The sequence below is a fragment of the Ixodes scapularis genome, unplaced genomic scaffold, assembly GCF_016920785.2.
Source record: "Ixodes scapularis isolate PalLabHiFi unplaced genomic scaffold, ASM1692078v2 PGA_scaffold10__122_contigs__length_95168666, whole genome shotgun sequence".
NCBI classification, from domain to species: domain Eukaryota; kingdom Metazoa; phylum Arthropoda; class Arachnida; order Ixodida; family Ixodidae; genus Ixodes; species Ixodes scapularis.
The window spans coordinates 76,536,341-76,553,463 of record NW_024609836.1 but is presented as its reverse complement, the minus strand read 5'-3'; the positions used below and the strand labels follow the sequence as shown (position 1 = coordinate 76,553,463).

At 42.2% G+C, this 17,123-nt stretch overlaps 1 protein-coding gene across 3 annotated transcripts in view; it reads left to right on the top strand.

The window, feature by feature from the left end:
• LOC8035069 (regulator of G-protein signaling 7) overlaps positions 1–17,123 on the top strand; it is a 50,798-nt gene that overhangs the window by 10,308 nt on the left and 23,367 nt on the right. For 2 of the 3 annotated variants that reach the window (XM_029989879.4, XM_029989878.4), the window contains exons 2-10: positions 3,104–3,200; positions 4,003–4,053; positions 5,140–5,246; positions 6,797–6,848; positions 7,642–7,783; positions 10,646–10,727; positions 11,384–11,458; positions 15,545–15,634; positions 16,188–16,249. In XM_029989879.4, coding sequence (XP_029845739.3) covers positions 3,104–3,200; positions 4,003–4,053; positions 5,140–5,246; positions 6,797–6,848; positions 7,642–7,783; positions 10,646–10,727; positions 11,384–11,458; positions 15,545–15,634; positions 16,188–16,249 — 758 coding nt within the window. The remainder of the gene's footprint in view (positions 1–3,103; positions 3,201–4,002; positions 4,054–5,139; positions 5,247–6,796; positions 6,849–7,641; positions 7,784–10,645; positions 10,728–11,383; positions 11,459–15,544; positions 15,635–16,187; positions 16,250–17,123) is intronic. The other variant, XM_040501531.2, reaches the window with a different exon arrangement.

Below are 17,123 nucleotides of genomic sequence, written 5' to 3'. Positions count from 1 at the left end.
TCGGATCCAGTATATACATTTTAATACGGCAATCACGGTAGTTTCCGTGCGGCTGTCGGTCGAAAGAGCAGCGAACTTTGACATAACTCTGGCCACTAAAGAGCAGTGTCACCTTTAAAGCACACGTGTAGGCTTTTATAATATTTTTGAGTGGTTGTTTTTGCAGTTTATGTTGCTAGTGTCTTGAGCTTGGTAGGTTCATTAAGCTTGCGGGACACATTTTTATTGGTAGATGTTTTAGCGAAAATGCTGATTCTTGCTGGCATTTTGCAGAAATTATATTTGCAGGCTAAACAGACTACCGAATGTAAACTGGAGAGGGGGAGAGAGGATTTATGCCAGGGGTGGCCAGGAAAAACCACTAAACTTCCAAGAGCCGCGGTGGGGGGGGTCAAACTTTTATCTAGAGCAATAAAAGTAACTTGAACTACTTATCTGATTCAAAAGCAGTTCAACTGTAGATAATGTAGTAGTAGCACAAGACTACCAAACCGCAACCTGTCTTTCGATTTAAAACACGTTCCAATTCTCTTTTTGGGGAAGTGCTTGTGTGACCGGGAGAGAGGCGGGGTAGGGGGTGGGTAGGGGAGGGAGCCGCGAACCGCACTTTAACACGTGGAGAGCCGCATGCGGCTCGCGAGCCACAGCTTGGCCACCCCTGATTTATGCCAATGAAGTGTCGCACTATCATAAATGAACTCATTTAGAGATGCAACCACTTATGTATTCCCAAGTGATGCTAGCAGATGTTGGCATCTGCTATTTTGCCTGCTACAGAACCTGCTACAAAAACTTAGGGGACGCTTAAGCTTCGCCTTTAAGAGTGGGATAGTGTTATCGGGCCCTGTTCGCAAAGCCTTTTCATTAAACCCGCGCTCCTTCCCACTCCGTGCAAGCGTGTGTGCGTGGTCTAGCCTGTAGCGTCTGGTGTCACGTGACGTCAGATGACCACATGTTTTCATTGGAATCTTCTGCTAAATTTGGCAGGAAAATTTTACGCTAAATTTAGTAGAAATTTCTTTTGCCAACTTTAGCGCATGAAGTCACAGCCACATGTGGCGTCACACGTGGCTGCGCATGTTGCATTATGGAATTTTTTGGTCCTGCCGTCTCCAGATTTTTAGGGACACATACTCCTAAACGCTCAAATGCCGCTTCAATCACTAAATATTTAAAGAATAACATTGCCCTTATTAATTCTGACTGTACACAAATTAATTTTCATGGTGTCAATATTTTACAACTTCTGCGGAGTGTGCACATTGCGGGAATATTTCCCTAGGCACATTATCTTGAGATTTAGACAGAGTGATATACTGTGTGTTCATTACCAAGGCGTGATATCTTTGCGCAATAAATTTTTCACAATGTTTTGCAAGTCACGAAGCTCGCAAAACATAGGTAATAAAAAAAAAATCATGTTTTTTACCGTATATGGGATGGGCTGTGTATCCTGATTCCTGACAGCTGCATGCCTCATGGATTGTGAATATATATATATATTTTTAGATTTAAGGAACAATATTTCGGTATAATAAGAGGACCCCTCGGGTCCTATTTTAGTATGCATAGCTTGGCTGAGCTAAAGTTACATTGTTATGTCAAATCCTTTTTTTGCCTACTACCCCTGTGTAGGCCATTGATTGTTGGAGAACACAGTCAAATAATTAGATTAATTAAAATTAAAATGCATTTTAGCAACAGGCCAGAAAACAAACATGATTTCATATTAAAGCTGATTCATTTCTGTAAATTACTGTAAATGTAAAGTACAATTGAAACAATCTGTGTTTGTCACCTTCTTTGTCTGTTGTCTCCGACTTTTTAAAATATGTGCAGATTTATTTGATTTAAATCAGATTAGTTTTATTTAAATTGCTGTAGCTAGAAAATAGTGACTCTTTATCACTAGATATATTTTTCAATGTGGCAGATTGACTTATCGATTTGTCTAATCATGAATAATGATACATGTACAGTAATAAAGAATTACTGTACATGTAAAGTACAGTTAAATTAACAACTTTTTATTGCTCTAATCCCCACCATACTAGAGCCACAGATTAATATTTTTTGGGGAGAAAAAAAACTTCACTTGATTTTTCCTTATAGCTCTGACTTGACTGTAATAGGACAATCTTTTCTAGTTATCATTTCTTTCTTTCGAGTTCTGATTTTATTGAAATAGGCCGTTATGTGCTGACAAACAAAATGGAAGATAGAAAGAAACCTCAATGCTCCGATTCGCTCAGAAGAGCATTTCTTTTTGCTTGTGCTCAGCCTTACAGAAACCGTTATTGCTGATGATTCTTCGATTTAAATACAAAACAAACGCACATAGAAAGATGCAAATAATAGGCAAACAATGAATAAAAAATATTTTCAGGATTATCTTTGCGGGAAAGGCTTGATTTAAATCATCATAGTGAAACTGGTCCGATTTAAATCGCAGTTTATTAATAATGTTGACATTTATTTTCCACCCTGTTTAGCTGTAGACAAACAGAAGGTTAGTAATATTGTTAACAAGTTCACCTGGATTTTTAGTTTAAGAGACCACAATTCTCTTCCAAATGCTAATTTAATATTGTAAAAAAACTGTTGGCACGATGAAAGCTTACCTTTTAAGCTGAATCAAGAAATGCATGTTTCTATTGCAGTCTTTAGAATGTAAACAAGACATTTAACTTAATACAAAAATCATTCTTTAAAAAAAAAAAAAAATCTTGCCTTCACGCACGTGGTTACTCCAGCAGGTTTTCTTGAAACAAAAAGACTGTGGTTCTTACAGCGACACTCTTGCTGTACATGATGGAAGAGTAAACACGCGAGTGAGCTGATAAATCATATCGATGCTTCAACCCAAGGCTGGCAAAAAGACAGCAACAACAAACACATTGTTTCAGCAAGAGGTGGTGTGTGCGTTCCAGCTTTTGTGACGTCGTCTGTTGCCATTTCGGGAACACTTTTGATGTATGGGTGGGATAGGATGCTAAACACACGAGTCGGAGATGGGTTCCTGGCACCATGATTTGCACTAACAGTGTTATGCAGTGTATGTGGTGCCTGTGATTGATGGGTATTTCGGCATGCTCCTCCACAGATGGAGCACATAGTGGAAAGGATGCAGGACGAACAGGCTGGGGTGCCGGTGCGAACAGTCAAGAGCTTCATGTCCAAGATACCCAGCGTCTTTACCGGTGAGCGATCCATCACCATCTTCCTCCTCAGAGGTTGGGAGGCAGCTTTAGCGTGGTGCATGGAATGGGCAGTTTGAGACCGAGTAGTTGAAACAAACAGAGTGGGAAGGGGGGGAGAGGAACTCGTATCCATGCCGAGCTCTTTAATGTTAGAAAATATTGAGCCTGTTCTGGTAATTCCTTCTCGTATCTAATGGTATTGAGTCGTATTCGGTTTAAAAGATCACGATGTCTCTCACTACTTGTTCTAATTTCTGTTTTGCTCACGTGTATGTGTATATGCTGCAACTTCTTCCACTTTCATGCTTTTACCCATCACGTAATGCATCATTAGATGCCTTTGAGATAAAATAAGCGAAATGAAGCGGAACTACTTTCTTATCCCCCGTCTTACCCAGAGAATGTTCAACCCTGGCCATAGGCGCAATTGATTTTGAAAACTAGTTATTAATTTCTGGTAACCTGGTGTCTTGTTTATTTTAAAACATGGGTATGTTGCCTCTGGAAAGAAAAAGCCAGCTGTATAGGTATCAGTTCAGGACCCAGCCAGGATCCATGCTGCCTATTCATTTAGCAGTCCTCATGGCCATAGTGCAGGAATGGATGACAAAACATTGAGTGCTTGCCTTGACATGGATCACCAACGTTTGTCATCTGCAGGAATTTATGGTGGTTTGGCAAGGTGGTAGGAAGGTTATTCTTGGTTTGTTTCATACCGGTTTGATATAGGTACTGCAGACGTTGATGACTTGTAGTCGGTTGGTGCATGTTGGTGTTGATATTGGGATGCATGTTCTTGTAGGCGCTGATCTCATTGCTTGGATGATGAAGAACTTGGATGTCGACGACCAGAGTGAGTGACTTCTAACATTACTGATTGATTTTCTTTTTGTTTTTTTATTTCAATTTTATTTGTAGACATTATCAATGGCTGATAGCTTCCAAAGTAGGAATTGCAATGAAGAAATCGGTTGTGGAAGGTACAGTGTGTTGTACAACCTCTCAATGAATGTAATGTCGTACAATGGTTGTCAAACAGTATTAGCACATCCAGTTTTTCTGGTTTATTTTGTATTGTAAACTTTGTTTTGAGACACACTGTACTTTATCATTTTTATTGAGAGGTATTTTTTTTTTTGATCTGGCATTCATATACTGTACTGATTTCTGCAAACAACCTTATGCTTCTGACCCTTCTACTTGCCAAACTTTCTAAATGTGCCTCTGTCTGGAGTATCTTGCAGGAAGCCATTTTTATGATCAGAAATCAGCGGGCCTATGGTCTGCTTGTATCATGGGTGATTTTTTAATAAAATCTATGTAGCCGTATTGTTTTTTTTTTTAGCAAAACTTGTGAAAACTGGGTTATCACGAGATGTAGTAGGGTTCTCATCTAAGGACGCTGCTGGTTGTCCAGAAATAAAAAGAGTGTCAGTGCAGTTGAAACTGAAATAAGAAGAAGGGTCTCTGTTCATTTGACGTTCGAGGTAGGAAGAAGACGTTGCATGCATTTGCATTGCAACTTGTTATTCCGACCTTTACCTGGTATTCCCAATTTTGAATGCTGGTTCACGTCTTATGGTATGGTTGGCCTCACTGGCAGCGCACATGGTTCGACGAATGTCCCGAGGACGTTCTCACATTCCATCACAATCTTGTGGATGTTCAGAAGATACCTGTGTTTATTTCTTTCTTTATTTCATATACCGTCCCAGCCTAAGGCATTAGAAATTAGTGTGGTTACACACTGTATTGATGAAGTAATAATGAAGTAACGAAGGCACAGAAAGGTGATTCTGCTGTTCTTGAAGTGCGGGGAAACAGCGACCGAAAAAAAGCATTAGTCCTGCCTGTCATAAGTCCTGCCTGGCATTAGTCCTGCCTGGCATTAGTTCTGCCTAAGCTGTGGCGTGAGGGTTGGGCACGTGTGTCTTTCCAGCAGAAGCATTGCACCTGGCACACCTCATGTCCTCGCATGGCTACTTCTTCCCCATCGATGACCACATGCTCACCGTGAAGGCCGACGGAACCTTCTACAGGTTTCAGGTGGGTAGACTTTGTCCCGTGTCCCGCAAGCTTTGTTCACACATACATCACTGCCCCAACACGACGTCATAAACGTAGTGCTAGCTTTGCACCAGATCAGTGCTTTGCTGCATGTGAGCCTGCCTCTCCTCGCTTACGCACACAGGCTACTTCAGCGACGAGTCAGTACTGACAGCAGCACCGACACAACCCCGACTTTGCATTATCTCGGCACTTAACAGCTTTACGCGGAGCGTGGCTTATCGCGTTCGCTCTTCTTACTTCGCGATTTGTTCGTCTGCTTTCTTTTCGTCGAATCCCGCAACCTCCCTTGCTGCGGAGAACCTGCTCGGGACTTGCCCCACTTTGCGTTTCTTAAGTTATCGGGGACCATGGCGGTACTGTACCTTGACCAAATTTTCAAGTTACAGCCACCTGATTAAGTTGTCGAGTTTGGCAAACGGACTGAATTGCTGAGTCGTGGTAGCTTGATCGAACTGTGGGATTACGAAAACTAGGCCGTATTGCCCAGTTGGGGTAACTTGACCATATTGCAGAGTTATGGCAACCTGATCATGTTTTCCTGTTATGGAATTCTCACCACATTGCTAAGTCATGGCACCATACTTGACAGAGCAGGAGATGAAAGTCGGGTGGTGGTGTGTACACGACTGTTTAGGTTGTCGGTTCGGTACAGGGAACCCTTGGAAGTGATCTCGTGATCTCGCTCGGGAAATGGTGCCATCTCTAGACAGAATTTGTAACTGAATTAATATTTCTATGGGTGCTGGTTTGTTTTGCAATGTATAACCGAAACGCCCAGATTATGCCATTCTGTGCCAAATGCTAGTACGTATGTATAATGAACTGACCAAGATAAAAACTTCAGATATCTGAGTGAAAGTTTGGTGTTAATGATATTGTAATATTTTATTCTTACCTTAAATGTGAATATGACGCGAAGCTGATGTGCCTTTTTCTGTGTATCTTAATGAACAAATCTCGTGCAATTAAACAAATGTTTTCTTACTTCATTTTGTTTCACTTTTGCTTGCATTTGTGTCTCCTTGTTTGCTTCTTTATGTGCATCCTCACATACATGCGGTCGAGTAGCATGCACTTAGAGTTGGTGTTAGTAAACGGTGATAAATAAGCACCAATTTATTATTCCACACCTTGTCAACAATAAATGCCAGAAAGCTATAAGTGCCGTACGTAACACACACCACTGTTTAATTTGCCCCTAGTATACAGTCTAAGCTCATTATAACAGACCTGTTTACAATAGACATTTGGGTATAACATACCGATCTATGATGTTCGGTTGGTTTTCCTCTATGCAGCATTGACTCAACTTCATATCTGCATACAACATACTCTTTCTACAACAGACCGAAATCTTGGTCAAAATCAAGGTCTGTTATAACGAGCTTAGTCTGTATACAAAAAGCCTCCTGGTTTTGCTTCTGAAAGCAAAGGAGCTTTCTGAAATGTAATTTTATTGACTGCGATGAACGGTTACTTGCTTGTACAATGGGACTTGTTTCAAACGTTTCTTTCTTGCCCTGCAGACGCCTTACTTCTGGCCGTCAAACTGCTGGGAACCTGAAAATACTGACTATGGTGAGTGATGTTTGGACAGTGTTGAGTAATGACTGTCTGAAGGTGGTTTGGCTCGTAATTCTCGTGCCTATGGCAGCGGTTAACTTGATTTTTCAAGGTGTTTTTTTTTGGTCGGTCTAAGTGGACCATTCCAGCCAAGGAAAGATGTTTTCTGGCCTCACCGCAAGGAAGGGCCTGCTTTACTTTTGCCACGCTGTCAAAAGTTTTAGACTAAAATAACAAAAACATTGTTGCGAAATCGTCGAAATTTTCTCGGAGGTGAACGCTCAAAAGGAAGTGGGCTTAACATGCAAAACATTGCAGCCTTCCTCTTTTGCAAGCGACACAGTTGCATCTCAAAACGGTTGTTGGGTTAGTATGCCCATACACTGTAAACGACGGTATACTCTCAAGCTTAGTATTTTACAAACTTTGCCAAACTCATACTTTTTGTTAAAAATATTGTTCTGAAACTAAATTTTGAAACCAGGAGTAAACGGGTCATAAACTCCATGCACGGTCAGCATATTTGCAGAGTCAGTTTCTCGCGATCGGCTTATATTTGTGAAATTTGCGAAACTTGAGTTGCAGCAAAATATGACGTTTGTAGTGGCAAATGCTCTCTGCATCACGAGTCGGTGTTTAGTTTCATCAAAGCCAGGGCTCACAATAATACTCGCCCTTTAGCACAATGGCAGGAAATAATAGAAAAAAAAAAAATGTTGTGCAACAATGTGAGGCCACAATTGCATTGTTGCGCATCTGCTAAAAAGGCAATTGTCTAAGCGCCGTCTTCGTGCTTTTTTCTACGCAGCTGTGTACCTGTGCAAGAGAACAATGCAGAACAAGACACGACTGGAGCTGGCCGACTACGAGGCGGAAAACCTGGCTCGGCTTCAGAAGATGTTCTCTCGCAAGTGGGAGTTCATTTTCATGCAGGCCGAAGCGCAAGCCAAGTGCGTACTGCCTCACTTTGTTCTCTCATGCCTTGCGTTTGCCGAGAGGCAACTTTTAACACCTATTGCCACCATCCTTTTGAAGTACAAGGCGTTTCCAGACGCTGTTAGGGCGTAAAAATATTTTTTTATAAATAAATCAATGATTTATTTTTTACAGAGATGTTTTTAGATGGTCTATCGATCATATTCGAATTTCATAAACAGGTGTTTTAGGAAAAAAGAAAAATTAAGCTTATAAAATGCAGTTTTTTTCATATGCAGAGGGAGGGCAGACAGTTTTTACTGTTTTCCTTTCTGTGCATAGAAAAATAACAAGATTTTTTCGGCTAAAATTTGTTTGCTAAAACCTGCCCTCATGAAATTTAAGTTTGATAAATGCACTACCTAAAGACACCTGCGTGAAGAGTTTGATTGCACTCAGTTTATTGGTTTATTTCTACAAATATTTTTACAGCAGTATAGTGCTTGCAAGCACCCTGTAGAATGTATTATAGGCCTTGCTACGTAGGAAATGACACGCATAAAATAGCGACATAACAAGGTGATGCAGAAGTGACGTCATCTGCTAAATTTAGCGGGCTTACATCCCACTGAGTTTAGTGGAGGATGGTTACGAGATTGTGTTCATGTGACGACCCCATGACGTATTCCATGTGCAAGACATTTGTCGGGGATCAACAAAACGGACTGCAAAATGTTTTTTTTTCTTCTGTTGTTCTCATTTACAACGTGCAGAGTTGTGCCTATGCTCGGCGTCCACGTCTTTCATGCAGGGACATCGAGGCTAGCCTAGATTCCTCGGTGCCGTCAAAGCTACTTTGTGCGAGCGTGTGACTCTGTTTGGCCTCTTCTGCAGGTTGTGAGATGACTCCACGTGCTTGCGTAGCAGTGTGGGGCTACGGTGTCGTGAAAGCTGCGCTAGCCTCGAGGACATTTCACCGAAAAAAAATGTCGCTCACCATTTTACGCACCGTTCAACTGTACCCTGCGGCTAAACGGCTCAAGTCGTGTAATTTACGTAACTTGGACGAGTCACGTTGGACGCTCGATGCAAGTTTTATTTGGGAAGATCTTTCGCTTTATTGCTACTAGCACAAAGTATAGAAGGAGCAGCCGCCGAAATTTTCTCAGAAATCGAGTGAAACGGAGGCACGGGCACTCTTTCGGTGGGAAGGGTCAAAGGCAAGACGTCGGTTTTTAATTTGAAAGTTCCAGACGAAGTAAAAATATACCTCCGAGGCTCGTTTGCTCAAAAAAGGAGCCGCAAAATTAGGAACTGTTACATTTGCGACGTTACTTCTCGGACCTGGAGTTGACCATCTAAAAAGTCTTTCTCGCCACAATTGAATCCAAAGGCAAAAGAAAACCTAAAAATTACTTTAATAAAAAAGGAAAGCCCAAGAAGAATGTACGAGCATTGCGTGAATGGAGACAATACGCTCGGGAATAGCGCAGCGAGCATCTAGGGCGTTTGTATTCTGTTCTTTGTTTTATTGAAAGTGTGTTTAAAAAAGGAAGGGGTAGAGAGTTAGTCTCTCATTTTGTTTTTGCTTCTAAACGCGTACATTGGGCTCGAGGGGGTGGGCGCTTGACATGTAGTGCTTCGCACAACCTTTGGAATCTGTAAAATTTGGTAGCGAGCGCTTGTGTGGCCGTGGGTGCTTTCTCCGTATCTTACGGTAATTACTTGCGGGTGACGCTGTTCAAACTTTGACTAATTAACTGTGTTGCAAGAAACAAATTACTGGCGCATGCCGTCTACCAACCAGTAAACCCCCGCCAGAGTGCCTTGAACCAGCCTATTGTAGCTGCGGAATATTTTCAGTGGTAATTTAGTGTATTATTATTTTGCTAAAACGAGGACACACCAAGCAGGTTCCATTTTTTTTTCCTGATTTATTAGTGCAGTTGGTTTTACTGATGTTTAATTTTGAGAGGCGACCAAACACTGTGACACGTCCCTTTTCCTGAGATGTGTCAGAAAAACGGGTGTGTCGCGGTGTTCAGTCGCATTCTCAGCGAAAAGGGCCACGTGCGAATGTAATCTTGGATTTTATGAGATGCTTGGGGTGTGCAGCTAGGGCTTGCACCACAAAGAGACAGCCTCAAAATCCACCTTAATGCCCCTTTAAAAATTTTGGGAAAAAAAAAAAGAAAAATTGAAAACATTGGATTGCAATTGGTTTGACGGTTGTGAAAGAATTGCAGATTTCCTGAGAGAGTTTGAACAGTTCCAGCGGTTCACATTAACAGGCATTGGCAATTGGCACAAACATGTCGCGCCACCCCAGATGCAAATCCTCTACCTGTAGTCCATTCAAACGGCCAGATATGTAATGCGAGAGATGCTGCGATCGTCCGGCGAGCCATTTGAAAGCAACTTTGTGGCGACCCGACCCATCTTCGGCACCATTGCCTTATATTTCTCTGCTGCCAGTTGATAACACTGAGTGCAAGAAGCGTTGCTAGCTAACACTGTTGTTCGACGTGTCTGGGACCGACGCTTGTTACTTGCTTGTTTGTCTGGTAGGAACGAGCCCTTAAAGTTTGTTTGCAGTTTTGAGAATGAAATAATGGTTTTCGTTTTGCACGTCCGGGGTGTTGAGGCACCCCTTTATGGCCGTCTTCTTGTCGCGTACGGTCACCGTCGACTTAAGAAACGCAGGGTGCGGCGAGCCTGACCATTGACCGATGAGGATGCCGAAGAACAAATTGCGAAGCGGGAGGTGTGAACGTAAAAAGCTGCGCCCTGCATTTTTTCGGCGCTCAGTGGCCCATTCAAGAATCTCACCTTGCAACTCCTGAACATTTCCTTTTTTTTTTCTTTTTTTGTCGTTTTTTTTTTTTTTATGGATGCAGAGTGGACAAAAAGAGGGACAAATTGGAACGGAAAGTGCTGGATAGCCAGGAGAGGGCATTCTGGGATGTACATAGGCCCGTGGTGAGTAGAAATCCTTCTGTCCGCTCTCAGTGCCTTCCCGTGAGCATTACGAAGGGCGTCTCCTTACTCGCACTTAACGCTTTTGCAAGAAACAATTTTGCGTTGATTGTTGCTAGTAGGCGAACTGGTTAAGTCGCATATACCGTGGCATCTCGAGAGATAGCCCACCTAAAAGCGAGAGCAATTTGGGTGAAAATGAAAAGTGGGCAACTTTCGGTGTGTAATCAAGAAGGGGCAATGGAGCACGGAAAACTGTCCTTCCCAGTTTGCAATGGTCACTTATCTCCCGCCGTGGCTGAGTAACACCAGTTCTGTTGAGGTCACCATGGGTAAGAACCCTGCAACTACTAGAGGTGGGCTATCTTTCGGTGTTTTTGAAAGAACTGTGAATTGCGCCAAAGATAGGGGTTGGTTGTTTTTCGGGTGTGGAGCATCTCTCGGGACATTAAGCTAGTAAAACTTCAAACGACGGAGAGCACGTGACTCCGGCAGTTGCTGGGTTAGCGACATTTCGGGGTGGTCTTTTCGTACGTTGGCTGCCGTTTCGTGTTCCATTGTTTTAGCAATTGTTTCGACGTTCCATTTAACAGCACCGGTAAATAGAGGTGATGGATCGTCGAGGCATGACGTATGTCGCGGTCTGTTTTTCCCCACAGCCGGGCTGTGTAAATACTACGGAAATCGACATTAAAAAGGCCTGCCGTATGAACAAACCAATCAAAAGCGCAAAGGTGAGTCACCTTTCTACTGCACGCATTCATTTCTGGCCTTTGCCGCTAGTCCTTTGGGCGTAGGAGGCAACGGCGCAAAAGGGCTGGAATGCAACGGGGAGACGCACTTTAACACACTCCTGCACTTCACATAGGCTTTAAGTTATCTTATATTTGACTGATCATAGGGGTTTTTGATGATGCCCAGCAAGTTTCTAATTGGAATCATGTTTATTTTATCTTATTATAAAGTTAATAAGTAAATTTTAATGAAATATTTAGGTGATTAGTATGTATTTCGCAATCCTTCATGTCTGCCGTGGCTAACAATTTGTTTCTGAAAAAGGCTTCTTTTTCGGCCATCTTTATGCAGAGCACAAGTCTGTCTGCCCCTTGAACAAGGGTTGCGATGATGTCAGAATGCCGAGCTCTTATTGGCTGTTTGAAAAAAGATAGTGGGTAGACCTCAAGGCATCCTTTCAATTGAAGCCAATTGGAGCTCGGCGTCATTCTTATGTCGCTGCAACTCCTGTGCAAGAAGCAGACGACTTTCGCTCTGCATAAGAATAATTTTCTAAATACTGTGCTTGTTCGCCCGGTGTAGCCAACTTTTCAAGGAACGAACTGAGTAAATTTATGAATTTATGTACCGTTACAGTTTACACCACGTTACAACAGATCTGGTTACAGCAAACATTTGGTTAAAACATACTAATTTGTTAGGTGTAATTGGTCTTCCTATCTATGCCATTGAGCCAACTTTGCTTATTACAGGTTCTGTTATAACATACATTCAGATATAATGGACTATATTAGGGAGCTTGTAAGTAGTTCGCCATTTTATTATGGCAGACTCTTCAACAGCAGTCATTATTTCTGACATTATGTGACTGGTTTGGTAATGGTGGCATGCATTTTGCTAATTGCTGTCATCGCTCTCGCTGCCTAGCGAGCCTTGTACGACCCGAAGTACACAGCAATGACAATCATCAGTACAGCTCAATAAAAAATCATGTCAATAAACCAGTTCGTTATATATCCATATATCCATTTTATATATATACGCTAATATCCATTCTCATTTCGTGAATCTCACTGGTTAGAGCAGACTGCAGTCATAATCCACCTCAAAGTCTGTAGTAAGAGGATCTGTATTTTGCATACTCCTTTTACAACAGACCAAAATCTTCATCACTACCAAGGTGTGTTATAATGATTTTTATTCTATTATGGACAATTACTTTGGGGAGCAATAGGGTGACCACTTTCCTGCAGGTGAAATGGGACACCCTGACCAGGGGGGGGGAAGGGTGGAGGGGAAGTAAGAGGAGGACGGTATACTCAGTCAGAAGCGCTTGCTGCGCCTATCGGGAGATGGCACCACGAGCCCAATTCTTGCTAACTCAATTGATTGTCTGCATTGAAAATTGAGTGACCTTGTCAAGTTTGCAAGTCTCATTTATCACAGGAAGGAAATTGTGCCTTGCAATCTTAGGAGGTAAAATTCACCACCAAATTACATCTTCGGTGAAGATCTGGGACTGCTATGGTGCAGACGCCGATTTTTGGGGCCGATTTTAGAATCAGCCTGGGGTTTTATGTTCCCTATATGTGACCCTACTAGCACAATAGCAAGGCTTTGCGATTAAAGGAGCGGTGCAACGATATTCAATTGGAATGTTTTTCTCTCTACACGAGCTTACTGGCACACCTGGGACTCAAGGATACTCACACGCAACGCCACTGGCCAAGAAACTCCTTTGTTGCGGTGTAATTTCAAGGACAAAAGCGATCATTTTCATTCAATCTCTCCTTTGCAAAATTTGATGACGTAACGTGGGGTTCGCAGTACACCCAAGTGACGATATTTGAATGCGGTTCATAGATTGGACCCGAGCATTGCGTGGACACTCGACTTGGGCTAGTGACAATTGCTAGCTCGAGAAGCATTCGGGTTGTGACCCGTGTCCAATCGCTGCAACGACGACAACAGCCGAGCCATAACAATGTCTGGAACTCAGCGCGTGTCCTGCGCTTTGCCAACCCCAGCGCGTGGCTATGATCAACGCTGCGGCATATAATCGGCTCCAGATCACGTGGCCGCTTGTTCTGGCTGCGAGTTGAGGGGGTGAACGCTGCTCGTTTTTCTTAAATTTTTTTCTGGGACTTCTATTGCGTGGGGTGAAAAACGAACGCGTGTTTCATGGGTCATTAACGTCAGGGATCCGTTTTAAGCGGTATTTGCGCAAAGTACAAAAATTGTTGCATAGCTCCTTTAAGTAATCTGTTCAGGTAGTTTCCTCAAGTGCAAGAAGTTGTAATTATGTAATTATGGTTGTTTAAATAAGTAATTCTTTTTTTACAAATACATTTTATATGAAACATTTTTTTTTATAATTGCACAATTGATATTTTTTTGTCTTATGTTTCTTGAAGATGCTAAACAGCTCAAATGACTTTTTTGTAAAGCATGTTATAAGGTTTTTTTTTTTTTTTTAGAGATACGCTGTATGAAGTATGCATGCATGAAAGTGCCAGAGGTTTTTTTGGCTCCTGTGTATATTTGTATTTATTTTAAGAATTGTGCTTACGTTGTGTACTGCTGTAAACTGCAGGGGGGTAAAGGCTTCAGTCAGGCAGAAACACCTTCTGTCCCCAACTCTCTACCGGGCTTTAAGTTCCATTCAATTCTTTGTCCCGGTAATGTGTGGGAGGTCAATAGGCTACTTCCAAAAGTCCCTGCACTAGTGGTGCAAAACTATCGATAGTACTATCAATAGTATTGATAATCACCAGAAATCTGACTATCGATAGTAAAAAAACTATTGATAGTACTATCGATAGTTGACTAGCAAAAAAACTACCGATAGCACTATCGATAATCGACTATTGAAAAACTGTATAGTACTATTAATCGACTATCGAAAAACTATCGATAGTATTATTGATAGTGGACTATCTAAAAACTATCAATAGTACTATCAATACTCGACTATCGAAAGGCTATGGATAGTACTATCGATAGTTGACTGTCGGAAAATCATAGTTAATCGACTATTGGGAAACTATTAATAGTTGACTATTGTAAACCTGTCGAAAGTACTGTCGACGGTTTACTATCAATAGTTTTGTGACACTAGCAGTTTGCGCCGCTCCGTCCTTTCTTTTTCTCGCTTTATTTCTTTTTTTGCAAACAGGACACCAACTAGCCCAAGCACTTGCCATCCCAACTTTGGTTCAACTTTCAGTGATGACGAAGACGGGAGTTTGGGCAAAGAGAGAGAAGGAAGGGAGGCGAGCGGCGGTGCACCAACTGTGTTCGCTCTAGTGGTGCAAAACTATAGATAGTATCGATAGTCTCCAGAAATCTGACTATCGATAGTAAAAAAACTATTGATAGTATTTATCAATAGTCAACTATCGAAACACTATCAATAGTACTATCGATAGTCGACTATCGAAAAACTATCGATAGTTCTGCGACACTATTGTTGGTCTCGGAAAACTATCGATAGTATCGATAGTCAATTTATCAATAGTTTTGCATCACTACCCTGCACGCAATATGCATGCTTTGAATTATGGGGCCTCTTTGGCCATGGAAAGAAGTGGCCTCGTTTCAATTTCGATTGCATCATTGATGAAGTAGTGAATCTCGGCACTGCATAAATATTAAGCCGGCGCTCGCTTGCATTGTACCCATTCATCTTCATGAGAGCCCCCGTTGAAACACGGACAATGGAACAGGACGATCGGTCCAGTATACTTCTTGCATCTGCTATTGTAGTTCCGTGTCTCCTGTGCACAGATTCTGGCATGTCAGGAGCCCAGAAAAACGTGCCCCAGCATTCTATTCATATTGGTAGGCATTGACAACAGTAATATAAATTCAAGAAAAGTCACATAGTATTTGAAAATGCAAACACTGTATTTGGTCGTGACAGGATGTCGTGAAGTGAGGTTGCAAAATAGAAACTGAAATTGTTGCCAGTGGGATTTGGAGATGTTTGGCGCAGCACTTTGCTGCTAGGATTTCTTCGATCTTGCAAGATGTCTACTATGTGCTCATGTACTCAATGTTCTGACGTGTTATTATTCTGTTTCCAGCACATGCAATGTGCAGTACCTGGGGGACGCATCAGTCCCAGTGTTTCCGAAGGGGACCTCAATGCCCCTTTAGAGGCCCTCAAACAAGAGGTGAGTGAGGGTTTATCAAATTCTTTTATTTCATTTTATTTATGTATTTTTCAGGGTCTGGAGGCACTAGAGAGAGGAGTGGTATCGATACATGTAAAATTACACACAAGGAAAAGGCAAAATACAAAATTACTATGAAACATTGTTACACACAGAGAGATTGCAAATTTGAAATCATTAGTGTCGGAAATAATTGCGACTATGGCTATGTTTTCAAATGTTTCAATACCAGGAATTTGGAGAAGTCTCAAAATAAATATGTTGGTTAGTTTGACTATTGCATTAGTGCAGGTGCAGTCGGGTAATTTGCGTAACATTGCAATTGCCAATTAGAAAGGCATTAATTTAGGTTCAGTTTTACTGGCTACTGTTAGCATATTCTCGTAATAATACATGCGCACACAGATGCTACACCGGACAGTTTATGTATCGGACTTTCTTGAATATGAAAAGAAAGTCTGCTGTGCAGGAGCAATTTACAGTTAGTCTCGACACTGCTTCGAAGTGCATCTCCGGTACTGACTTCTTCCGTTCACTTTCTCCGCTGCCCCAGATTGAAAAGCTCAAAAGCCGGCTCGATAGAAGGAACGTCAAGATTTCTAAAGTGTCGGAGTCGTGAGTATTGCTCCTGCCACCCTCTCCTATTGTGCACATGGTGCATTGTGTCGGCCGACTCGTTATTTATATTACTGTTATCATCATCATCGTTCCCAGCACCATAGGTCACATGATCCACCATGTACAGGGTTGCAGCAAAGTGGAAAGTTGGGCGAGTTGTTTCTTATTCAAATACAAAAGGGCCATAAAACGACGAGGACGAAGAAAAGCGCCTTGTGTTGCATCCACTCTTCTTTGTCCCCGTTGTTTTTTGGCACTTTTATATATTTGAACAGGGTTGTAACATTCAAATTTTATAAGGTGTGCAGACTTGAGGCTTGTTCACAGATTTGTGTTTGAGTGTGAATAGCTGCATTGGAACAAGTTGTAACTGCCTACGATGAGAACACGCTTGCACACTAACAGCCCTGGGGTCCGATTTTGGTCACTGTGAGAGCCAGATCTAATTTGCCTCGTGGAACGAGCGAAGATGGCGTTTGTAGACGGTTCGTCTGCTAATGCGAGCAAAGAATGCGGTTCGTCTGCCCTGAAGCCTTCTTCGCAGATGGAAATATAACGAGCAAAGGCCATACGTCGTCTGCTTACAGATCGAAATAAAAGTTGATAGTCTGCTGCTAACCGAGCGCCGAGCTGAAGCAAGAGTGGACGCAGGCTTAAATTGTGATTGTCTGCCATTTCACTTTGGAAGCCATTGACAACTTGTGCTTCCTTTACGAATCTGAAGCTGTTCCACTCATGAACAAGCTGGCATTGACTGGTGGTTGGTTGACTAGGGACAAGCACATCAGGGGCCGCGAGGCCTTTCTCGCTATTTGTGTGTCGGTGAGACGTTCTCACCAAACTTTTGCCCGACTGCAAACTCGCGAACGGG